Here is a 27,253-nt window from a genome sequence, read left to right on the forward strand (position 1 = left end):
ATGTTTTTACCTATATCAACAGTTTGAGAAGATGTTAAAGTTCATTCCATTTAAGCCATTGTTGAAGAAACAATACATCTAAAAGAATAAAGAATTTGGAAGAGGGGGAAGAGGAGAATTTAACATTGTTAAGATAGAGATTAAATAAATCTAAGGAACATTAGTATCCTGTATAACAGCAGATTTCTCCCAGTTCGGAGCGGTTCTTAGAACCGGTAGCAGCAGTGGTGGGAGGCTCCACCTTCCCAGGATTGCGCCCAGTGAAGGGCTACCAAACTTTTTACTACCACATTGTGGGCGTGGCTTATGCATTTTCTTTCAACATCTTTCAGTGCAAATTGGGAGCTCTGGGATGGAGCTACATTTTCGCTACCCCACTGCATTCCCCCCGTCCGGGCAGCAGACCACCCCTGATTGTGCCCACACACATATGTGAACCAGTAGTAAAGGATTTTAGAACCCACTACTCTGTATATGCTTTGGATATGTTCATTAGTAACTTGTTACTGTTTTAAATATTATTCCTTTGGTAAACTAGGATAAGAAGGAAATTTGAATACATTATGGTTTAAATATGCTAACATAACGCTAAATTATTATATTTTAGTATTTTGTGTATTTAGTATTTTGTCAGCTTTCAGATTCAAGTGCTCTATAAATCAATGAGAAGACAAGATCAAACAGTATAATTCTGTACAGTCATGATTGGGGGGAAATTGAATTAATATCCTCCTTTCTCACTGTACTAGAATATCCAGCTTTTTTAAGGCCTTCATTGCAGTGTTGTATCCTAATCAGGTTCATTTTCTAATGGTGGGCTTTTCATAATTCTGCAGGATGTTTGCCATTCAAGTAGATGAGGACAGAAGACAGCCCCAGCGACTCTCAACAGATCATCCTATCTCCATTAAAAGGCTTTTTGTGGGAGGAACCCCACCTGAATTTCACACACCCCCAATTAAAAACATACCTGCCTTTGATGGCTGCATATGGAACCTGGTTGTCAATGCTGTGTAAGTATATGTTAATGCTACTACAGAAACATATCCCTCTTAAATATTTGTGGCTTCCCATATTTTAATTGAAGGGAAGATTTAAAAGAACTACTTTCAAGCTCAAATCAAAATAGAGTTCTGGGAGAATAGGAAAGGGACCTTGGAGGTTTTCTAGTCAATCCCCCGGCTGAAGCAAGAGATCCTATATCATTCAGACAAGTGGCTGTCCTGTTAAAAATCTCAAGTGATGAAGCACTGAAGGCAAAGCTGTTCCACTAGTTAATTGTCCTCACTGTTAGGAAGTTTCTCCTCAATTCCAGGTTGCTTCTTTGCTTTATTATCATAGTTTCCATCCATTGTTTCTTGTCCTGCCCTCTGGTGTTTTGCTAAAATAAATTGAAGATAAAAAATCCTGGTCCTTGTCTATTCTATTTGCCCATAGTAGCCTTGGCTGACACGAAACAAATGTAGCTGTCAGTCATCAAATGACTCCCATTCCTGTCCTAGGGAAAGAGAAGACTTGGTTTTCTTTTGCCCCTCAAGTAAAGGATCTTACTTATTTTAAGTTCTTAATGTAAACTACTCCCAAGTCTTCTGGAACAAAGCAGCCTCTAACAATAGCAACCACAACAATGGTGTCTTAATTATACCCGTATTAGTGACCTGGGATATCATAGATCTTCGATATAAAGAGATGATTTATGATTTGATTTGATTTGATTTGATTTGATTTGATTTGATTTGATTGGTGCCCAACTCCCTGGAGATTCTGGGCAGCTCACAACCAAAAAATTAAAACATGCAGTATAATATTAAAACCTCTAACAAAACAGTTTACAAACGATTTAAACCAACAGTTAAAAACCATGCATGCCATTTATGGCTGGATCCCGATGGTACACCATCAGATCAATGGCTCCAGGCCTTCCAGAAAAGCCAGGGTTTTACAGCTTTCCAGAAGGCCAGTAGGGTGGGGGTATTTTTATTTTGCCATTATTCCAAGCACCTCAGAATAGCATTCCCGTCTCTATGTCACCTGTTTTCATATAAGAAGTTGACTAAGGTTAAGAAATAAGTCTTAGTCCATCATCACTCTGTGTATTTCATGGCTTTGTGGAGATTTAAACTCAGTCTGCAGTATCATCTTCAATATGGTAACAATGCAACATTGTCACCACACTTGCTAGAACCTTTTAAAGCAAATATAGCATCGCCCAGGTTCGATGTAAATTAGTTACAATACGCACTGAATTGTTCATTTAACTAATGTAAGGATATAGAAGAGGTGATATTGAAAAGGGTATCATTACAATTCTATGGAGTTCAAATTTGACTATATAAGATCCATATATAATGGGGGAATTAAAATAATCTTTCCCCCTAGGTTTCTATAATTTATGCATGGTATGTTTGTATGTATGATTGGTTTTATAACAAGGGTTTTTAGCTGTTGTAGTATTGGATTTTTACATTCTGTTTTTTGTCACTGTTGTTAGCCGCCCCAAGTCCACGGAGAGGGGCGGCATACAAATCCAATAAATAGATAGATAGATAGATAGATAGATAGATAGATAGATAGATAGATAGATAGATAGAGAGAGAGAGAGAGAGAGAGAGAGAGAGAGAGAGAGAGAGAGAGAGATAGATAGATAGATAGATAGATAGATAGATAGATAGATAGATAGATAGATAGATAGATATAAGCAAAATAAGAATGAAAATGTAAATTATGTTAACCTCAACTTATATATTTTATCCCTACTTAGTGATAAAATTACTCTACATTAACTTGATATATTCATAAAAATCACTTTTTATAGTCACAGCATTAAGTTTTTACTTTTGTGATGTGTATCACCTACAGTTCACATTTTGGAAATGTTCATTTAACGTTTTGTTATGTCCTATGTGTTATTTTTGTTTTTTCTTTTTTATAATCAATTAAAACATTTAAAAAGTAAAAAGAAACAGGCATTTTTTCATGCTTCTGTTTTCATTGTGTTTCCATAGTCCAATGGATTTTGCCCAATCAGTAGCCTTTGAAAATGCAGATATAGGACAATGTCCTGATTTGGGACCACATCATGAAAAGGAGGATGAAGATCAAACTCCCGAGGCAACAAGTCATCCTGAACCAAAGAAAGAAGAAAGGAAAGCGAGTACAACTTCTCCTCCTCCTCCTCCTCTCCCACCTTTCCCTGTAAGTATTTATGTGACATTTTAAAAATATTTATGAGGCTAGGATGCCGCACAGTTGTACTGTATGCAACATTAGCAATAACAATAGCACTTAGACTTATATACGTCTTCACGGTGCTTTACAGCCCTGTCTAAGCAGTTTACAGAGTCAGCATATTGCCTCCTCATTTTACTCTCTTTGGAAGGATGGAAGTCTGAGTCAACCTTGAGCCTGGTGAGATTCAATCTGTCAAACTGCTGGCAGCCAGTGATCAGCAGAAGTAACCTACAGTAGAATGGAATGGAATGGAAAGGAATGGAATGGAATAGAATAGAATAGAATTATTTATTGGCCAAGTGTGATTGGACACACAAGGAATTTGTCTTGGTGCATATGCTCTCAGTGTACATAAAAGAAAATATAGATTTGTCAAGAATCAGGAGGTACAAAATGATTGTCATAGGGGTCAAATAAGCAATGAAGAAATAATCAATATTAATAAAAATCTTAGGATACAGGCAACAAGTTACAGTCATACTGCACTCTGACCACTGCATCACTGCAGCATTAATAGTTTTTCACATTTTTTAACTAAGCACTACAAAACTAAGGGTGCACAATATTATAAAAGTGTAATGTTGCTTGGGAGCTTATAATAGAGGAAGGCAATAAAAGAGTGTGTATGTGTGTGTTGGATCAGCGGTTCCCAACCTTTCCAGCTTTGCAGACCAACCAGGGGGGGGATGCTTCTCTGTGAATGGCAATTGTGCACACTCACACTCACTCTGTGAACGGCAAGTGTGCACACTTGAGATCCATTTGCATGAGTAGTGAACAATCATGCCTGTGGCCACCACTCGTGCAAATGGAGCTCAACATTTGTGTGGCCTGGTTCCAAATGGCCCACAGCCCATTTGGAATTGGGCCATGGCCCAGGGATTGGGGACCCCAGGGATTGCAGACCTATGGAGAGGGGCGGCATGCAAACCTAATAAATAAATAAAATAAATAAATAAATATTCCACGGAAGTAAAGTCCAGGAGGGAAGTGTTTTTAATAGGAAAGTGAACACAAGAACAAGGGGACACAATCTGAAGTTAGTTGGGGGAAAGATCAAAAGCAACATGAAAAAATATTATTTTACTGAAAGAGTAGTAGAGCCTTGGAACAAACTTCCAGCAGATGTGGTAGATAAATCCACAGTAACTGAATTTAAACATGCCTGGGATAAACATATATCCATCCTAAAATAAAATACAGAAAATAGTATAAGGGCAGACTAGATGGACCATGAGGTCTTTTTCTGCTATCAGACTTCTATGTTTCTATGTTTCTAAGTACTTATAAGCAAGAAAAGCTGTAGAGGACAAAAATAAAGGCATGATTATGTTAAAAGAACTTAAAATGTCAACAGATTTATTTGCATTGCAACCAATATGTTTGTCTCTACAATGAAAGAAAACCATTAACTGTTTGCAATATTAATAAATAGGATCCAGCAAAAAGTGAAGAATGTTTGAGTAGAATAGTATTTACAAAATTTCCAATCAACCAAAAAAACTCTTAATCTTAAAAAGAAACTACAGAGGAAATGTAAAAGTTAAAAAGTAAATAAAAGTCAATTTCTGCAATATATTGCAAGACTTTTCAGGAAACACTAAATAAACTTAAGTAGTTACTTAAACTCAAGTAGTAAACAAAAGTCAGATACATGAAGAAGGAAACAATTCAGTTTGTCCTGAAGTATACAGATCTGTTTTGTTATTGAATATGGATTATAAACCCTTCATGACAATGCTTGTTAAATCGATAAATAGCATTTTAATTGAATTAATACATCCTGGTGAAATGGGCTTTATACCAAAGGGCCATATGAAAGATAATATTAGTCATATTCTAAATGTTATTAAGATAAATCAGGAACAAAAACTAGCCTTTCCCCCCCTTGATACTGAGAAAGCATATGACAATTTGGAATGGGATATTTTTGCTACATCTATTGAAAAAATAGACTGTACAGTGATACCTTGTCTTACGAACTTAATTGGTTCCAGGATGAGGTTCGCAAGGTGAAAAGTTCGTAAGATGAAACAATGTTTCCCATAGGAATCAATGGAAAAGCGATTAATGCATGCAAGCCCAAAACTCACCCCTTTTGCCAGCCGAAGCGCCCGTTTTCGTGCTGGTGGGATTCCCCTAAGGCTCCCCTCCATGGGAAACCCCACCTCCAGATTTTGCGATGCTGCAGGAGAATCCCAGCAGGGGAGTCCCACCAGTGCGAAAACGGGTGCTTCGGCTGATGCTGCAATTTCGCTGAGGCTTTCCTCGCTAGGAACCCCACCTCCTGACTTCCATTGCCAGCCGAAGCACCCGTTTTCATGCTGGTGGGATTCCCTTGAGGCTTCCCTCCATGGGAAACCCCACCTCCGGATTTTGTGATGCTCCAGGGGAATTCCAGCAGGGGAATCCCACTAGCACAAAAACGGGTGCTTCGGCTGGCAATGGAAGTCCAGAGGTGGGGCATTCCAGCAGCAGCGGGTTCGTAAGGTGAAAATAGTTCGGAAGAAGAGGCAAAAAAATCTTAAATCCCGGGTTCGTATCTCAAAAAATTCGTATGACGAGAGGCTCGTAAGACGAGGTGTCACTGTATATCTAACATTTCTGCATACATGTAGAGAAATTGTGGGATACATATAGGGGGAAAAATAAGTCTACATTTTTCTCCCTTTACTTCCTTATTGAATGCTTTTTTTTTTTAATGAGCCAGGGTACTCAGAAATTTGCTTAATGGAGAGAAAGCAGTTTGACAGATTACAAAATGAATTGTCAACAGGACAAATTAAGATAGTTAAATCTCTTAATTATACAGCATTCTTCTACAACATATAATCTGAATTAAAGTCTGCATGATGAAATGGATGCAGAATTTGAATATAATTAATAAAGATGTTTAAAGATGATGAAGAAGTTTGATATGTAAATAAATAAAATGAAAGAAAGATGAAACAGTAGGGATTTCAATGAAAAATTGTTTATTTAATTAAATTTTTGTGCCACCCATCTCCTTTGCAAGGTGACTCTGTGCAGCTTTCAAGTAATATCATTCACAGAATTTTCTTTGTGTATTGTTTATTATCTTTCGTCTTTCTTCCTTCCTCCTCTTGACTCCAGTTGTATTAACCAAGTATCTTTAAAGTATAGTAGAGAGATGTATTTTGATTATAAAAAGGATATGAAATGGCTTATAGTGTTATACATTTTTAATTATGTACTATACTATTTAATTATATATCTTAAATTTATTGATTCACAGCTCATGTTTTTTGGGTTGTTTGCTTAATCTGCATTATCTATTTTTATATTTTTTAAAATCTCAGTACTATCTTTTTTTTAAATCCTTTATTTTATTTTATTTATTTTATTTTGATCCTTTATTTTATTTTATTTTAATAACTCAGGGCTGCAAACATGCACAATACTCTTTCCTTCTCCTATTTTCTCCACAACAGCCCTATGAGGTAGGGAGACAGACAAAGTCAGTCAGACAGCTTTCATGCCTAAAATGAGACTAAAACTTAGTCTCCTGGTTTCTAAGCTGGCAGCTTCACCATCATACAGGTTCCAAAATATTCACGTAATGAACTAATATTCATGTAATGAACTAAGCCGATTCAACCCAGAAATACATTTTTACACCGTTTCCTCTTTCTTTGAAAAGAGTAGCATGTAGCTTATTAAAATAAATAGGAAAAGAGAGAGTCTCAGATGGCAGAAATCAAACAAAATCAAAACATGACATGCAACAGCTTGAAATAAAGATTAGAAAAATGAAAAATGAAAGCACTCCATGGGCATTTTTTGAAAGTTACTGGAAGAAAAATCGGACAATAACAATGGCTTAAACACTTTTTATTTTATTTTATTTTATTTAAAGAGAAGAAGCAAAGGGAAACCTTTTTGTTCCCCAAGAAGAAGATGATATTGGGTCAAAATTGAAATGGAAAAAGAAAAGAGAATATAGAAAAGACTCTGTTTGAATAATAAATGCTGGTTATGCCAGGATAAGGATGAAACATTTGACCATATGATAATGGGATGCAGCAATATTGCATGTTGATTACAAAAAAGGACATGTTCAGATTAGGAAAGCTTTACACAGGCATTGGTGTATTAGGTATAGCTCACAATCCATAAAAGCTACCATATTTGAAACATGAATGGGGAGGATGTTACACATGGCAGAGCCAAATTTTTAAGAGATTTTAAAATTCTGATTGACAGTCAGCATGCCAGACATTATTATCAATGAAAAAAATCTTTGGGTAATTAATATTGCTATTCCAAGAGATAATAATTTTGAAGCCAGATCATTGGAAAAGACTGCAAAATAAGATTAGCAAAAATGTGGGAATGGTTAACTTTAGGGACAAGGTGTAAGTTACCATAGGACTTAGAATTAAGACTGTCTAAATTTTGAAAAAAAAATATGACAGCCCAACTATAAACAGTGGCGCAATTGAGCACTTCATACATATTTAAATACTATCTTTACTATTCCTAAACCCTTGAGTAGGGCTTGAATCAGAAGAAGAAAACTTGACACCAGTTGTAACACATGAGCAGTGGAATTGGGATGATGACTGATGGTGATAGATATTTGCCATAAGCACAAGACCTAACATAATCTATAATTTTAGTATGTAAATTTCCATTATTTTAAAAACTATTTTTAGGATTATAATATGTATTTAATATTAAGGAGTGAATTTGTTATTCAGAGTTTCTTTAGATCTTTCTTTCATTATTTCCCATTATACCGTAATTTATTTTAGGTGTCTCAGGTTAGATAATGACTACAAGGGTTTCCTAAAAAATTCCTTTTTTGATACTATTTTTTGATATCCTCTTACTTTGAAGTTTCTGCTGAACTTTCCATCACAACAATAATTTTGGCCCTGATGTATTTGCAAGATGAATATATGTGCAATTAAAAAATGGATGAAGATCAATGACTCTATCTACTAGACCAACTTTTTTTTTAGCTTCCTCTGAAATGGTTTATGTATGAACCTGTCATCTAAAGGGGAGAAAGGTGGAATCCTATTATTTAATCTCCTCTCTTTTTCTATTTTCAAAAAATAGAACTGATTACAGCACAGCTCAGTGTGTCAACATCTCAACCATTGATCTCTGTCACTGTGACAAAAACCTGGCATTTGTTTGCTGCTTTCATCAGCTACTCTTATATAGAAACCAAAGCGGAGAACCAAACCAATCTTCCTCCTTGTCCAATACAATCACACTGTATCATATAAAACTGGATGCACAAGCAGAAAGCCATTTATGCACAAATCTTATCTATACTTGCTCAGAAGCCTCCCGTTGTTGTTGGGTCTTTTTAGAAGAGACTTTTAGAGCAGTGTTTTTCAACCAGTGTGCCGGGGCACACTAGTGTGCCGTGAGACATGGTCAGGTGTGCCGCGAAGCTCAGAGAGAGAAAGAAAGGAAGAGAGAAAGAAAGAAAGAGATAAAGAGAACAAGAGAGAGAGAGAAAGAAAGCAAGAGAGAGAGAAAGAGAACAAGAAAAAGAAAGCAAGAGAGAGAGAAAGAAAGCGAGAGAGAGAAACAGAGGGAGGGAAGGACAGAGAGAGAAAGACATAGAGGGAGGGAGGGAGAGACACAGAGAGCAAAAAAGAGAGGAAGGAAGGAAGAGAAAGAGGGATGGAGAGAGAGAAAAAGAAAGAGGGAGAGAAAGAGGGAGGGAGAGAGAAATAATGCGAAAGGGAGAAAGAGAGAGAGAATTTTTTTGTCCAAACTTTTTTTAGCACCCCCCCCTCCACCCCGCCCTCTCAATGTGCCCCAGGGTTTCGTAAATGTAAAAAATGTGCCGCGGCTCAAAAAAGGTTGAAAGTCACTGTTTTAGAGGACTCTGAATCACACATGTTGAATTACAGCAGGAGAATTGCTTCAATGAAAGAAGGAAGTAACAGAAACCCCAAAATGACACGATGTGCATGACAAAATATAGTGTTTCCTCTTGGCAGACTTGATTTGTACATGGCATGTAGCTGTAAAGAATTCTATGATTAAGGGCTAATTACTCATATTTCTCTGTCATACACACACACACACATTATATATTTATTTGTCTTATGTATATAAGAGCTCATTTGATACCAGTTTGATGGTGTTTTGGCCAACTTTTTCATAGCTTTGTTAGGAAAAGCTACTTTGTATTCTTAGACGTGGGTGTGAGTATGAAATACTCTTACTGTTAAAATAAAAATTGCAAACAAGCATCAAATCAAGAAAAGGATATAATAATTTCACCTCAAAAAATGTAAATTTCACCTAAACATTAGTGGGATTTTAGTCGGCTGACCTCTTAAAAGGTCTTAGAGTCACAACGGACAGTATCAGAAAAATGTAAACACATTCTGCAGATGCTATTAAAAGTGAATTTCATGCTTGGAATCATTAAGAAGGAAACAGAAAATTTAATTGTCAGCATCATAGTCTCCTTATAAGAATTTTTGGTGAGACTGTTATTAGTCCATAATTAGACTAGCATGAACAATTCTATGTACAGCTCCGAGTCTCCGGAGAGGAGCAGCATACAAATCTAATAAATAATAATAAATAAATAAATATAGTCAACACATCTTAAACACAGAACTGCAAAAGGGACCAAAAAACTTCTCCAAAATAATTAGAGGGATGGGCAGCCTTTATGTGCCCCTCTTTGGCTTCCAATATTAATCAAGAGAAACATGTTGGAAATATATATATAGTCCACGGAGAGGGGCGGCATACAAATCTAATAAATAAAATAAATTTAAAAAATATAAATTCATGAATGGCATAGAGAAAGTGATTTTTTTCTTTTTCTTTCTAAACTACTAGAGCTTATCCAATAAAACTTGAAAATTGAAACTAAATAGGTTTCATAGTCTACAAAAGGAAATACTTTTTTTTAGCATAGCAAAGTCATGTAATTAAAGTACTGCCACTAACTGGAAGGACAGCCAATGGTGAAGTGAACCAGGATAAATCATGGAGGATCAGGATATTAATGGCTACTAATATGATGCCTTGTCAGTATCTGCTGAATCCAAAGTAGCTCTGCTTAAATCCTGCTTGCTAGAAAGTGACAGCAAAAAGAAGCTGGCTTGTGAGTTCGTGAGCTTCTCAGATAGGTCCATGTGGCTACTACGTGACACAGAATGCTGCACTAGATCAATCAAGGCCTGATCCAGGAGAGCAATTCTTATGTACTTTAAGTGGAATGTGTACAGGTTGTCTTCGACGTACAATCACAATTGGGACTGGAACTTCCGTCACTAAGCAGAGAGTCATGACCAATTTTATGCCACATTAAGGATCATTTGATCCTTAAGACAATCTGTCTTCCCCATTGACTTTGCTTGTTGAAAGCCTCCTGATTGACCAATGTCTGCGGATTGACCAATGTCTGTCCCGTGTCTTCAGAGAGGGGCGGCATACAAATCTAATAAATAAATAAATGTCAATCATGGCTACAACCATTGTAAATACATGCTGGTTGCCAAGGGCAGGAACTCTGCAATGGTTTTAAGTTTGGGGACTGGTCATGTCACTTTTTTCACTGCTGAAAAAAACATAACTTTGAACAACCATTAAAAGGATGGCTGTAGGTTGAGGACTACCTGTTATTAGCCTTTAAGATGCTGCAAAAGATTCCTTGATGTCTAAAACAGTTATTCCTCTAAAACTGTTTCCTATTTGAAAATCTTACAACTGGGAGTTTGTCCATGTGTGCCACATATTGGCTAACTCTATTATTTCATCTCATAACTCACCAACCTAAGAATCCGCAGTATTGTAACTTCAGAGCCATGGATGTCAAGAATAATTATTTCTGCTTGTTTTCCATTGTATTGCTTTAGAAGCTTAGTCATTTTGGCTTCATCCCATGCAGGTGCTTTTACCGCAAAATGCTTCTAATATGAAATGATTTGGACTGAATTGCTTGATTTGTATTTCATTGACTTGTACTTAATGGGCGAGCTTCCTGCAGGCAAACACAGATTCCCCCCCCCCCTTTTCCTTTGTACTTATAGAGCAGGGCTTTTGTCTTCAATTTTAAAGGGAGAAATTGATTTTGAAAATAATGGACAGAGTAATGAGTTTGGCAGTTTTAGGCATTAGATTGCCAAAAAGCCCGCTTGCTATAAACACCGTTACCTAGGAACGTCAACCATTGTTGCTTCTGCCTCACGTTGTTTACTGCTTCTCAGGAATTGCTTACGGCTGAAGTGAAGAGCGCCAGTAGTTCAGCTGACACTCACCTGACGGTATCTCCTAGTGTGGCCTTGCTTTTCCCCTCCCTTTAATTTAACAATGCTTGATGAACTGCAGTGGGGTTTGGGTGACTAAATGGCTTCCCTCTCTTTTCTCCTTCCATCACTGGTGATGTAGTTTTTGTTTCACAAAAGTGTGAGATGGTCTGACAGCAATTCCATTTCCATCAATACTTCTACTAAAGGCACTGGTTTCTGTTGCCCTGGAAACATCAGCTCAAGGTTTCAGCTGAAAAACTTAATTAAACAGTTCCTTAAAATGTTCCATGATGGTGTATGTGGCTATGCTGGGTGAGTGGGATTTGTCATTATCACCCACCCACATTTAATAAAAAGTACATTAAAGGCAATGATGATACAGGGGGGCGTAGAGTTCTCTTTATCTCCCTTGCCATTTACCATTTGCTGAAGGAGTCACCTCACACATTTGGAACTCAGCTCTTCCAGACATTTTCCTAATTTGGCCTTCTTACTCAATAGTATCACAAAACGGGAACATACAGCAGTGCAAATGTCATATTTAGAAGGTTGCTATTGTCAGCACAATGCTAGCTCAGAAAGATCTAGCAAAGCAGAGATTTGGCAAGGAATCTGGATGGATAGGGATGCCTTGTTTGGATCTCAGGCATCACAAATACTTCGTCTGGAAGGGCTTTCATGTCCTATTCTCTCTGTCTTTCTCCTGTAATTGCACCGGAGCAGAGTAAGAAGAGTATGCTTGTTCCTATAAACCATTTTAAAACTTGTTTTTTGCCCTCTGTTAAGATTTCTTTGCATGGACAAATTGTTACCGAAACATCAAGAGTACATTATTTTAAAATATATGTTTCTCTCTCCCTCTTCCCCCAGTGTTTTAAGACACATGGTTTCTTAAATGTCTTTTGCTGTAAGAAATGCTTTGAATTGGATGTGGAGACAAATTAAAGAATATTTCCAATATAACTAAATATGTAAAAAATATTTATTTTAGGAACTCAAAATCAATTCTGTCCTCAAGCTTTATTGTTCTGTGAGATTTTGTATCATTCTGTTTGACTTTTCATAGTGCATCCAATAGAAACTGAAAATAGACAATCTTCATATTTATGTCTGCCTTTTATAGCTAATATTAAAAGGCCATTATTATAACACAAGTAGTTTAAAGGAATGTATTTACAAGGAATCCCACATATACAAGATCCTTTCTCTTTTTTCCACTATATTAAGGCCATATATATTCTTCTTTTCGTCCTTCGATTGAATTTAAAAAATTATAGTATTCAGGTAATTTTTAACCATACTTATTTGGACCAACTTTTTTTCATAAAAGTGAAGATCTTTGAGATTCCAGGAAAGCTATTAAAAAGCTATTTTCAGTTCTGCGGGATATTATTATAATGGTGCACTCACTATACATTTAGCATAAACATTTTGCAGATTTTAAATCCACAGGTGTGCTTCTAGAAATCTCAGCTAAATTGAAATATCCATTATATGCTAAAGTGATTGCATATCAATTTTCTCTCTTTCCAACTCAGTACTTTTCTGCAGTGGTAAGTAAGATCCATACTGTATATTTGATCCATCATCTTAACAAGAGACAAGATGATTGGTGTGGGATTGTTCTATTACTGCACACTTGATCCTGCAACAGCAAATGCTGTACTATTTGTTTTATTCCACCAGGTAACATAAGTGTGTGATTTATTTGAACCTTATAAAAGACTTTTGTCCCGTGTCTGGATTCACAAACCTACAATAGCTACAGCCAGAGTTTGCATAGAAGTATTACTATGATTAAAATTTCAAATCAATAGCAGTGGGAAAGTAGTGGGTTTTTAGTTGTAAATGGGATGCAATGTTGATATACAGTACATGCAATTGTCAAGTGATTATTTATGCCAAAACTCAAGCATTAGAAAATAATTAAAAGGGGGGAAAGGAATTTGGTGTTTTTACAGTAATAAAATGATTTGTTTTTCAGGCAAAGTATTGATTGCTTTCCTTAAATGGTATGGGAGTGGTCTTGTTCTAAATTGCTGGTACATACAGAAGAAAAGATTATGAGGGCGTTTGCTTTGTTTTGTAGGAACATTGTGCTGCTGATGTGGAACCCATTGCCTTGGAAGGGGGCAAGCAATTTGGCCTCTCAAGAAACAGCCATATTGCAGTGCCATTTGATGACACGAAAGTTAAGAACAAGTAAGCTAATAGTTTCCCACCATAGATTTGAGGGGGCTCCCTTTTTAGCCTTGCTGGAAGGCCATGAAGACCTGGCTGTTCCCATGGGCCTCAGGCTAAGATGGGGGGTTTAATCAGAAGGTTAAAAGTTCAGTTAGTTTGGCACCTAGTGCGAAGGATTGTTCTGTTGTCATTCTTTTTAGTAGTTGTAATGAACCATCTAGGATCACTATGTGAAGTAGACAGGCTTATAAGTTTCTGAAATAAAGTTGAAAAGAAATTATTTCTGGTAGCAGCATTTGCTAAATTGTAGGTGTTTTAAAACAAGACAACCACACTTCAAAGTATCAAAAAAGGGCAAGCCCGTTATCTTTCAAACCTTCATAAAATGAACTTAGTTCAGTTATTATACTGTCTACTTCGAACGGATTTAATTTTAGAGTTCAAAATGAAGGTTTGGTTTTTAAGCATAGATTTCCCCAAAAAAAAAAAAAAGGGAGAGGAAGGGAAAGGAAGGGACAAATTGTTTTAACTTATGGGTATTATTTTTCCAAGATAAGAGGGTTCATGGTTTTTTTTCCAATTCCAGTTTATATAAATTATATAAAAAGAGTTGAAATTCTGTTTTTCAGCAGAATAACTTTTCCAATAACAGAACTTAGGGAGATTAAATTTGGCATGATAGAAAAGGAAGGAAGGAAGGCTATTAGACTCCATGTACTCTATCACTCACTTTATATATTTATTACTTCTTGTTTTATAATCAATGTCATCTTGCACATTAGCAGGGTTTGGGTTTTCTTTCTCTAGTGGTTTTTTTTCAACTGATAATGATGTGGTTCGCCAGAATTATTTCATATGGATATGTTCAGGACTCATGCATATTCTTCCTGTAATTTGAAAACTAAGCTCTGACAGCTGATTCTTAAGAAGAACTGTGCTCTGTGTACTGCAGAACATATATTCTTTTTTTTTCCAATCCTCAAAAGAAGATACTTTGAAATCATAAATCACATCTGTTACCAAATCCATGAATATTACATCTATATAATTTAGTAAATTTAGAAATGGAATACAGACATTCTGGTTCTATTTCACATATAAAGACGTTTGCAATTGGTAGCACTAGCTGTATGAGTGGTGGTGGGGAGATAAAACAGTAATGTTTTTTTTTTAATGTCCTCCCTTTCTGTTTCCTTTTTTTTCCAAATGTGCAGACTCACAATTGAACTTGAAATCAGAACAAAGGCTGAAAACGGGCTTCTTTTCTATATGGCTCGGATCAATCATGCTGATTTTGCCACTATCCAGATAAAAAATGGTTTTCCCTATTTCAGTTATGATCTTGGGCATGGAAACACAAGCACTATGATTCCCAGCAAAATCAACGACGGCCAATGGCACAAGGTATTAAATGATTTAATAATGTATGAATAGATAAAGGCTACATTCATCTATAGGTCAGTCCTATGTTGGGAATAAGTTTCAGGGACCGTTGTATATTTTAATGCTAACATCTAAGACTACATTGAAGCTATTTATCCATTTAAATGACATATGTAATAGTAAAATTAACATTATATAGTGTAGCCAAGCATGCTTGTTAACCCAGTATTATGTTTCTCCATCTTCAGGTTCTCCCAAATAAGAGCACAAAATTGTGCAAGAACCTCTAACAAAGACTTTGATTTTTGTAGGATACAGTAACTAATAATAATAATAATAATAATGAGTTGCCCTTCTATCTTTTTCCAGATAAAAATATTCCGAAGCAAACAAGAAGGGGTCCTGTCAGTTGATGGAGCTACAAATAGGACTACTAGCCCAAAGAAAGCTGATATTTTGGATGTTGTGGGGATGCTATATGTTGGCGGATTGCCAATTAACTATACAACAAGAAGAATTGGTCCAGTAAGTAAAGAATGACTCTCTAAAACACTGACAAAATAGACTTATTTGTTTTGCACAAGTGTAAAAGTGAAGCGGCATTTGGCATTCATTGTCTTTGAAAGACCATGGGGCTTGTTTCATGCAACTACTCTGCATTTGCCTTTGTTTTGACTGATCTGGGTTTTTTCCACACTAGCAATTCCCTTTTTATTTATTTATTTTATTTATTTTATTTATTTTATTTATTTTATTTATTTTATTTATTTTATTTATTTTATTTATTTTATTTATTTTATTTATTTTATTTATTTTATTTATTTTATTTATTTTATTTATTTTATTTATTTTATTTATTTTATTTATTTTATTTATTTTATTTATTTTATTTATTTTATTTATTTTATTTATTTATTTTGTCAAACAATTATAGAGTGGTAATTTGTACAAATAAAACATTAGATAAGTAATGATAAAAAGTAACAAAAGAAGACAATAGGACAGGGAAGGTAGGCACAGTGGCGCGCAGTCATGTCATGTCTTTTAGGGAGACTAAGTTTATCTATCTTTGTAGGCATTAATCTAAATGTCATTGTGTTGTATCATTCAACTCAAGCTCAGTGCACATGGGGATCCCCAAACAGTGAGGCTGATGTATGAGTAAAAGGGTTTACCATTCCCTCCCTCTCTGTGAGGAACCCCAAAAGTTATTCGTTAGCAGGAAAAAAAATCAGACATTCTGTAGCTGAGAACATTCCCATTGACCTTCTGGCATTCTTAGAGATCCACTATTGATTAGTTTAGAAGGACAGCTTAGCAGCCACTTACAATAAGCTCTCAACTCAAACTCCGTGCAAGTGGGGATCCCCAAACAGTGAGGGTTTTTCTTTCTTATTTTTCCTCCCTTGAAGACCCTGCACCCCTTTTGGGCCGAGGAAGATCCCAACTTCCTGCAAGCCAAAAGGGCCATGGGGGACCTTGGAAGGAGGTGTGAGTTTCTAAAGTATTTTAGAAAGTCAACTAACTTTCTTAACATTTTTACCCTGGCTCAGGTTGTCTACAGCGTTGATGGATGTATGCGAAACTTTCGAATGTCAGAAGCTCCCATTGATCTGAATAATCCTACCTCCATCTACAATGTTGGAAGATGTTTTGTCAATCCACAGGAAGGAACCTACTTTACAGGGACAGGTTTTGCCAAAACAGGTAACACTATCACAAAATCTGTCCTTAAATGAACACTTGGGGATCCTTAATGCTCTCTGGGCTTGGTTTCTTGCAGACATTTTATTTATTATACTATCTTGTTTAGATAATGAAAAGTCTGCAAGAAAACAATCAAGCACAGAGAGTACTAAGAACCCCTGATTTCAACCCCGAGTGACAAATATTCTCCTTTATTGCTACATGAACATTTTTTAAATCCTGTTTTAGGCCCTTCTGTTTAGATAGTTGCCAAGGGAGGAATGATAACAGAGAATAACAACTGAAAAGCGCAGAACAGACACAGAAGAACAGTTTCATCTTCTGAGACTTGTTGAATTTGAAATTCTTTAATGACGAGAATGTTGCCCTTGAGGCATAATAACATATTACAGCGATGGTAATAATCATCATGTTTAATATCTATACAAGATTGTTGCAGTTCTGATTTTTAATAAGATTCAGAAGAGATTAATTACAATTTCTGACACTGTAAGATGCTATTTGAAATAGCTCTCTATGTATAGATAGCAATAAATAACATATCTGCCAATCTGATTAAGAAATATGATTTTTATGCTTAGTGTCAACAGCTAAATGTATCATACGCCGCACTATCGTTCACCAAAGCCATTTACTGTGAAATACAAATGTTGTCCTTAAGCACAATGATGCCTGCATCTCTGTACAGTATAGAAAAATTACTGTTGCATTATTCTTACTTACTGATTTTCCTTCCTTATTCCTTAGTTGGAGCATATAAAGTGGGACTAGATTTACAGGTGGAATTTGAATTTCGTACAACACGGACAAATGGTGTTCTGTTGGGAATTAGCAGTCAAAAAATGGATGGTCTTGGCATTGAGTTGGTAGAGGAAAATGTGAGTATGGAACTATTAGGAAAAAAAATCTAATTAAATATTGTTTCTCAGCGGCTCTAAAGAGACTGTATGAAAGGATACTGAGCCATGTTACTCATCCATTGTTCCATATCAGTATCTTGAGCCTTGTTTTCTTTTTAAACATGAAAAGGATTCTCCCTGTAGCCAGTGATCTTTGCAATACAGTTGAAGTCAGAGTACAGTCTAACAAACTATATTTTACAAATTTAAATTTGGGAGGTGGGCAAATTCCATAACATTTTCACAGTTCAAGTATTATTATGAACCTAATCTGCATTTGTTAAAAGTCTTGCAAAATCCCTTCTAATTAAACTTCTGCTTCCCTTTCCAAAATCTCATTTTGGTTCTGCTAAATTATTTCTTAAAAAATGCTGCTTGAATACAAATAGCCGGCTTATACAAACATTGAAATAATCAAGCCCTATTGCTATAGCACTGTTGTGGGTCTATTATCCATTTTAGATTTTGGCAGCAATCAATTGACAAACAGTATGATCCATAATTTGCGCTTTCTTGCCAAAATTGCTTCTCAGTTATAAATTAATTTCAAGTGGATCCTTGAATTCAGAATATTCATTCATTTACAGTGGTTAAGAATTTAATCGCAGCTTTTGCTGAAAAGGATAATTAAGTCTCAATAGGTGGAATGGGAAAGCCACGCCTACACATTGTATTGCGGTCTCTTCCAAGTTATGTGGATAAGTTGCTTGACTAAATTGCCTGTTTGTTTGTTTGTGTTTGTGTAATTTTCCACATAGGTGATGTTCCATGTTGATAATGGTGCTGGTCGGTTTTCGGCCATTTATGAACCTGCTATACCAGGGACTTTGTGTGATGGGCAGTGGCACAGAGTTGTGGCACACAAGATAAAGCATCGTTTACTGCTGACAGTGGATGATCAGCATGTGGAAGGAATCAGTCCTAATGCAGCATCCTCTTCAGCAGAGACAAATGATCCTGTCTTTGTTGGAGGGTATCCCGGTGAGTAAATAAACCAGGCCAATGCTGCAGTTACTATTCTTTATTCTTATTTAATTAATTAATTTTATTACAGCCACCAAAACCCAAAGGAATCCCTTTATGGAATTCTATTTTGTAAAGGAAAATTTTTGAAACCAAGAAATTATACAAATGCATGTGATTCGGATTGGGTGGTTTTTAAATAGACAATAGCAACTGCAGCCCATATTGAAAATGTACTACAGTGGTACCTCATGATACGAACCCCTCATCTTACGAACAACCCGAGATACAAACCCAGGGTTCAGAAAATTTTTGCCTCTTCTTACGAACTTTTTTCTTCTTATGAACCCGCCGCCGCTGAGAAGCCCCGCCACCTGGCTGTCGCTTTTTGAAACAGCCGGGGGGCTTCCCAGCGTCCTCCTGAACCCGAACGCCAAACCCAAACTTCCGGGTTTGGCGTTCCGGAGGCCTCCGAGAAGCCCCCCGGCTGTTTTAAAAGGTGACAGCCGGGCGGCGGGGCTTCCCAGCGGCCTCCCAAACCTGAACTTTTGCTGAACTTCCGGGAACTCACAAGGGCTGCAGGCTGAGCTCTGTTTTCACTGGCAGAGGGTTGCAAGAGGCAATCGCAGGTGAAAACGGAGCTCGGGAGCCTGTTTTCACTGGCAAAGCACTCAGGCCACCATGGGAGCCCACAACATGAGCTGGCCACACCCACCCCAGCCCACCAAGGTCAAAAACAACCCTGATGCGACCCTCAACAAAATTGAGTTTGAGACCCCTCTTTTATGACAATTGTCTTTGTGCCATATATCTTACAAATAACTAGAGTTGGGCGAACCCAACGAAATTCGGGTTTGGCGGGTTCATGCGAACTTGGTGGCTGGTTCGGGCAAGTTCGTGGAACCCGAACCTGAACCCGCCGAACCCTTCTGGCCCCGCCCTCCCGTCTTCTGCAAAAGCAGCCCGCGGCCGCCTCACCCTGCCTTCCTGTCTTTGCAGCTGGCAGGAGAGCAAGTGAGTGAGCGGGTCTTCCACACTCACTTCCCTCCCCCCCCACTCCTCAAATCACGGGCTCCTGTAGGTAAAGGAAAAAATAATAATAATAAAGGGAGGGGGGAAGGAAAGCCATTGCGGTCATCGAGGAATGGGGTGGGGTTTGCGGGGGATGAGGATGAGGGTGATGGGCACACGCAGTGTGTGTGGGGAGCATTTCTCCATTGGGAAAGTAAGATGGTGGCAAGTTTCTCAGTGGGAACCACCTCGGCGGCATCTTTAACGCCCCAAGAAACTTGCCTCCGTCTTACTTTCCCAATGAAGAAACGCTCCCCACACACACCGCGTGCGCCCATCCTCCTTCTAACATCAAAGGGGAGGGGGGGGTGGCAGGCAGAGGGGAATCCCCTGCCCCCACTCCCCCAGCCTCCCCACGATGGGATACTGGGGGCGGGGCTTTGACGTCACAGAGACATCACTTCCTGGCCAGCCGAGGCAACCGAACGCCGAACTTTGCCTGAAGTTCTAAAAAAATTCGTGTTCCTGTTCGACATGCCGAACACTGCAAACTCCGCACGGACCCAAATTGTGTCAGTTTGGTTCGCCCAACACTACAAATAACATCTATGCCTATTAGTTCACATAAGAAAGACATTTGGTACCATTTTACAGTGTTATCTACTTATAGAAAAAGATTTCTTAAACATAAAATAAAAAACTGAAAGATCCTACTTTCTTTTCTTTATCTCTCCCCTCCCAGATGGATTGAAGCAGTTTGGCCTGACCACTAACATTCGATTCAAAGGCTGCATTAGGTCTCTGAAACTCATCAAAGGGACAGCTAAACCACTGGAGATTAACTTCAGCAAGGCCTTGGAAATAAAGGGAGTGCAACCTCTGTCCTGCCCTGGGAATTAAAGAGAAAAACCATCAAATTGCAATAGGAATCTGAGCAGTAATGCTAACAAAAAGATTCTTTTACAAATATGCCTGTGATATATTCCAATACTGCCAGGTGTACTTCTAAAAGCAATATGAAACAAGAAAAAAATGCCTTAAAATGAATAAAACAGCAAGTTACGCATATGTGATGTGTCCATTTTTTCCTTTACTTTCAAGCAAAATGGAGTGTTATAGAATGAAATTGTACTGTGCCAGTTTGTGTTGGTAGTTGTGAGTAATTTTGAGCCTCGCCTTTTAGCCTTAGTTGGTTTTAGTGGGACTCAGCAGCCTTATGCAGGATTTTCTTTGCAGCTTTGGATAGCACTGCCATATTTTCTTGTTTTCTCCCTCCCCAAATCCGTGAGCAGGATGTGGCTAGCAATGCAATTTCATGTTTCATCCTATAGTTCAACCATTCAAACCTCGAGGTTCAACTACTGCAACATTCTCTACATGGGGCTACCTTTGAAGAGTGTTCGGAAACTTCAGATCATGCAAAATGTGGCCGTGAGAGGAATCATGGGCCCTCCCAGATATGCCCATGTCTCATCAACACTCTGCAGCCTGCACTGGCTGCCGATTAGTTTCCAGTCACAATTTAAAGTGTTGGTAATAACCTATAAAACCCTACATGGCATCGGACCAGAATACCTTCGGAACCGTCTTCTGCCGCACAAATCCCAGCGACCGATAAGGTCCCACAGAGTTGGCCTTCTCCGGGTCCAGTCGACTAAACAATGTCATCTGGCGGGCCTCAGGGGAAGAGCCTTCTCTGTGGCAGTCCCGGCCTTCTGGAATCAACTCCTCCCAGAGATCAGAACTACCCCCACCCTCCTTGCCTTTCGTAAGCTATTGAAGACCCACCTATGTCGTCAGGCATGGGGAAATTAAAATACCCTATGGCTTATATTGTTTATGTAGGGTATGATTGTGTTGCATGGTTTTAATAATGGGTTTTTAGATGTCTTTTAATATATTGGATTTGTCACATTGTTGTTTTTGTTGTGAGCCACTCCGAGTCTCCGGAGAGGGGTGGCATACAAATCTAATTATTAATAATAATAATAATAATAATAATAATGTCTTTGGCTCTAGGATAAAACATAGTGAAAGTGGTTACCTCATCAGTAATAGGTTATGCCCTTCTATTTTGATACTGTATATAAGAATGAACATATCATCCACATATAAAGGTAAAGGTTTCCCTCGTACATATGTGCTAGTCGTTCCTGAAGCTAGGAGGCGGTGTTCATCTCCGTTTCAAAGCCGAAGAGCCAGAGCTGTCCGAAGACGTCTCCGTGGTCATATGTCCGGCATGCTTAAATGCCAAAGGTGCACGGAAAGCTCTTACCTTCCCACCAAGGATGGTCCCTATTTTTCTACTTGCATTTTTAACTTGCTTTAGAACTTCTAGGTTGGTAGAAGCTGGGACAAGCATTTATTTATTTATTCATTCATTCAATTTATAGGCCTCGCATCTCCTGACGGACTGAAGGTGGCGTACAAGAGTAAAACAAAAATACAAAATTTAAAACCCCAGTATTAAAACAAACATTCATCCATCAATCATTCATAGCTACTGTCCGGAGCAATCATTCATAGCTATTGTCACTCAACTGCCCTTGGCCTGCCAGCAAAGCTATGTTTTTAAAGCCTTTCGAAAGGGCCAGGAGGGTGGGAGTAGTATAAATCTCTGCAGGGAGTTGATTCCAGAGGACCAGAATCGCCACAAAAAAGGCCCTTCCCCATGGCTTCACCAGCTTGCATTGCATGGCTGACAGGACTTGGAGAAGGCCAGCTCTGTTGGATCTAATTGGTCACTGGGACATGGGAGGCAGAAGTAACGGGATCTCACCCCTTTTATGCGGCACTAGGGATTCAACCTGCTGATCGACAAGCTCAGCGTCTTAGCCACTGAGTCACAGCATCCCTTTAATCATCCACATATAAATATAGTTAAAAGTCTGTAGAGATACTCAATCATCCAGGTCATGGTAATCCCAAAGGTGCTTTTTCTGGAGGTAACTTAAATTTGTTTATTCTTTTGAAGATGTTTCACTTCTCATCCAAGAAGCTTCTTCAGCTCTGACAGGATAGTAGGGAATGGAATTATTTATATTGCAGACAGTTGGTCATTTGCATCCTTTTAGAATATAAATCTTTCCCCACTATCCTATCAGAGCTGAATAAGCTTCTTGGATGAGAAGCGAAACATCTTCAGAAGAAAAAACCAGAAAGTCCAGTTGCCTCCTGAAAAAAGCAACTTTGGGATATAAATATACAGTATCGGGTTCCTACCGGTACGGATAAGGACATCAAAGTAAAACTGGAGCTGTGGTTGCAACTTGGGTCTCTGGCGTGTGCGCATGTGCATCCCAGTGAGATTTTACTTCTGAGCATGCGCAGGAAGCAAAACTTCACGAGAAGATGCCCATGTGTGAGATTTTGGTGATTTTTTGCTTCTGCGTGTTCTTGTAGAATGCTGATACAAAATACACGTCTCTTCCTCACCGAACTGATAAACTTCCACACCCAGAGGCCAGAACGCTAACAATTTAACAGCAGCCCCAATTAGTGTAATTACACCCAGCCACAGGTGATCACCCTTATTTCCTGTAGTATTTATGCAGTTGCTCTTTCCTAGACATTGCCCTGCATCTGCACACATCAATTAATGTCTCTCCTTCCGAATCCAGTGATGATAACTGTTCTGTCGGGCTCTCTGGTAGACTCCTCCCACAAATTCACAGGTACAAATTTCATACACACACACGTTTGAAAATTCAAAACAATGTTCTTTATAATGAAAATTCACTTAAACTAAGCCCTCTTTTGGTACAGTAAAGAGCACTTGTCTCCAAACAAACTGGTAATTTGTACAAGTCCCTTTTCAGTTCTGTGATACTTAGCTTGCAGTGTGAGGCAATTCACAGTCCTTCTTTCACAAAGTGAAACACACTTTGCTCTGGTTTAGTTTCAAAGCGGGGAAAAATCAGCACACAAAAGGTCAAAGTCAGTAAAGCAGTCACGAAACACAACGATCAGATAATCCTCCACAATGGCCAAACCCACAGGCTGCTATTTATAGCAGCCTCACTAATCACCACAGCCCCACCCAACCACAGGTGGCCTCATTTTATTTGATAATAATCTCTCAGTTGTTGTTGCCTATGCATCGCTCTCCGCATGCGTGGCTGTATCATTAACTCTTGTTCTGAATCCAAGGAGGAGCTAGATAATTGATCTCCTTCTGAGCTGTCTGCCACACTCTCCTCCTCCCTGTCATGTCTTCTTGGTCAGAGGAGCCTTCATCAGCAGATTCCACCAGGGGCAAAACAGGCCTGCAGCATGTGGATGTCTCCCCCACATCCACAGTCCTTGGGGCAGGAGCTGGGCCAGAGCTAACCACAATAACTATGATTAATCACTCACGGGGCGACTATCTAATGGGTTGTCTGCCATTACCTCCTCTGAGGATCCCATTTCACTTCCGCTATCTGCTTCGCTGTCAGAAGTAGTCGGCAGTAAAACTGGCCTCTGACACTGGGAGGATTCACCCACATCCACCCCCACAATCCTTGGGGCAGGACCCGGCCCAGAGCCAACCACAGCACTGCACATGCGTTCCCTCATGAGATTTTGTTTCCTCAGCACGCGCAAAAGCAAAGTTTTGCTGGCACGTGCACACACCAGAGACCCGAAGCTGCGCGCGCAACACACCAGTGGCGGCAGTGGCAGCAAACCCCGCCTGTAAATATGTTTACTATTTATGGGAAGGACAGATATTTCGATTAGAGGGAAGAGCAGTGAGAATCCCCTAAAGATTCACTTGTCAACAAAAAAAAAAAGGGCACATCTTATGAGCACATTATGTAGCGTGTTCATACACAATAAATGTTCATGCTGTATTTGTGTCTCCTGGACACAAATTTTGAACAGATAGCCCTTGACTTACAACAGTTCATTTACTGACCATTCAGAGTTACTGCAGCAATGAAAAAAGTGACTTGGGATGGATTTTCCACACTTACGACCATGGTACCATCCTCATGGTCACATGATCAAAATTCAGACGCTTGGGAACTGACTCATATTTATGACGGATTGCAGTGTCCTGGGGTCATGTGATCACCTTTTGTGTCCTTCTGACAAGCAAAGTCCACAGAGAAGCCAGATTCACTTAACAACCATATAGTAACTTAACAACTACAGTAATTTGTTTAATCGCTGCAGCAAGGAAGGTCATAAAATGGGGCAAAATTCAGTTTAAAAATATCTCACTTAGCAACAGGGAAGTTGGTCAAAAGTTGAAGACTACCAGTATTGGAGACTTGTACGTAAGTTACATTTCGAGTACTACACAGGAGAATGTGGCATACTGGGGCACTTATAATTCTTCTACTCCTGTTTTTAGCATCATGTCGGGAGCTGTTCTCCCTTCAAATCGTAGATGCTTAAACATCTCCTTTGAACATTGATTTTATTTACAGATTAAATCATCAAATTGTATCGACCTTTGACAGCATACAAGGGTTGCCTAAAGCCCTAAAACCATAATAAAACATCTCCACCTTCAAAGAAAGATTGAAGGCAAAGAGCTCAAGTGGTTGATTTGAACCGCTGTTCCAAATCAACAGGCTATGAGCTCTTAAGCATTTCAAATCTATATTATTAAAGCTTCTGAACGTTAATGCTCATGCAATTTGCTAGTATTTTCTATATGTTTGTATAAATATATATTTTTTCATAATATGAAGGGCTCCATTTTCTTGGATAAATAGTGATGGCAGTGTTCTCTGCCTAATCAGATGTTTAATATAAATATCAAATGCATATTGGACTAAATACCTAATATAATATTTCAACAGCAGTATTTCTTTTCTAAAAAAAATATTGAAAATGTGGCATGATCATAATTTTTCCCCAATTGACTACGATATAATATTGAGGAAAACAGAATAATAATATACAAAGTTTTAAATATTATGATGTATACATCTTTATTTTAGTTCAATACTTTTGCTTTTCTTTGAAACAATTTTGAAGCAAGTCTGCTCCCTGGACCCTTTTTGACATTTGATAATCATTCTGAAAAGAATAAAAAGACAATAATTGATTAGAAATCCACAGCTTATTTCCAAGCTGCCCAGAAGTAAACAGAACATTTTAAATGGTTTATCTTGCTTACAGGGACGTCTTTTAAATCTCAGGTAGCATCACTGACTCAGCAAATTCAGTTCTTAGCCATGACAGCTGGCCAATCACTCTGTCTCAGCCCAACCCACTTCACAGGGTCATTGTGGGGATAAGAGGAGCAGAGTACTGTATTAATTTTGCTGAGATTAGATGATAGATGGATGGACGGAAAGACAGACAGATAGATAGATGATAGGTGGGTAGGTAGGTGGGTAGTATGATAGGTAGATAGGTAGGTAGGTATATATAGCAGATAGATATGATGGATGGATGGATGGATGGATGGATGGAAGGACGGATGGAGATGATAGATATAGATAGATGATAGAGAGAGATTTAAAAAAATCGAATAACAGTGAAGTGTCCTTTCTTAATAGAACATCTATTTCTAGCACAGTCAAGGCCAGGATACCATTGGCCCTCCCATTTCTTTCACTTGAATATTGATGGATTCTTAAGGTCTCACAAAGAATTATTGCAGTCACACCATTTACCGATGATAGGCAATTTTTAAATCAACTAATTATCTGTTGTTGCTGTTAGATTTGCAACAATGATTTATACCCATGTCTGCCATGTTTATACAATACATCAGATCATAAATAATAAGCCATGTTTAATTTAGTCTGTATGGTTCTAATTTATATGTGTAATACTTGCATAGGCATTTACTCTCAGAAAACTTCACTTAGACTCAGTGGCTGTTTCATGTATCACCCGGCGTGCATTAGAATTGGATGGCTATAACAAATTTGAATTAAATAAACAAAACTTTACTCAATCCAAGTGAGCTGCAGTCATGTGCCACAACACCTCTACTCTGGGCCGTGAGAAGCATACATGCTGAAATTTACCCATTGAAATTTTGATCTGACACAGTACAGTTAAGGAGATGGTCAAAAATTTATAGCCATTATGGTGCTTCATGGAACTTCAACTTTTCAGTTTAATAGTTGTTCTGTCGGACTCTCTGGTAGAATCCTCCCAAAAATTCACAGGTACAAATTTCAGACACACACACGTTTGAAAATTCAAAACAATGTTCTTTATAATGAAAATTCACTTAAACCAAGCCCTCTTTTGGTATAGCCAAGAGCGCTCGTCTCCAAACAAACTGGTAATTTGTACAAGTCCCTTATCAGTTCTGTGATACTTAGCTTGCAGCTGTGAGGCAATTCACAGTCCTTCTTCTTTCACAAAGTGAAACACACTTTGCTCTGGTTTAGTTTCAAAGCGGGGGAAAATCAGCACACAAAAAGTCAAAGTCAGTAAAGCAGTCACGAAACACAACGATCAGATAATTCTCCACAATGGCCAAACTCACAGGCTGCTCTTTATAGCAGCCTCACTAATTACCACAGCCCCACCCAACCACAGGTGGGCTCATTTTCCTTGATAATAATCTCTCAGTTGTTACTGCCTATGCATCGCTCTCCACATGCGTGGCTGTATCATTAACTCTTGTTCTGAATCCAAGGAGGAGCTAGATAATTG

General features: G+C 38.2%; 1 protein-coding gene across 1 annotated transcript in view; it reads left to right on the top strand.

Moving 5' to 3' along the window:
- LAMA2 (laminin subunit alpha 2) overlaps window positions 1-20,707 on the top strand; it is a 528,196-nt gene extending 507,489 nt beyond the window's left edge. The window contains exons 55-63 of the mRNA XM_070733489.1: window positions 837-1,013; window positions 3,006-3,195; window positions 13,582-13,694; window positions 14,891-15,080; window positions 15,429-15,584; window positions 16,613-16,766; window positions 17,514-17,644; window positions 18,424-18,646; window positions 20,382-20,707. Of these exons, the coding sequence (XP_070589590.1) occupies window positions 837-1,013; window positions 3,006-3,195; window positions 13,582-13,694; window positions 14,891-15,080; window positions 15,429-15,584; window positions 16,613-16,766; window positions 17,514-17,644; window positions 18,424-18,646; window positions 20,382-20,539 (1,492 nt within the window). The 3' untranslated portion in view covers window positions 20,540-20,707. The remainder of the gene's footprint in view (window positions 1-836; window positions 1,014-3,005; window positions 3,196-13,581; window positions 13,695-14,890; window positions 15,081-15,428; window positions 15,585-16,612; window positions 16,767-17,513; window positions 17,645-18,423; window positions 18,647-20,381) is intronic.
- Window positions 20,708-27,253: the final 6,546 nt, after the last annotated feature.

This window comes from Erythrolamprus reginae, chromosome 1, assembly GCF_031021105.1.
Source record: "Erythrolamprus reginae isolate rEryReg1 chromosome 1, rEryReg1.hap1, whole genome shotgun sequence".
Classification (NCBI taxonomy): domain Eukaryota; kingdom Metazoa; phylum Chordata; class Lepidosauria; order Squamata; family Dipsadidae; genus Erythrolamprus; species Erythrolamprus reginae.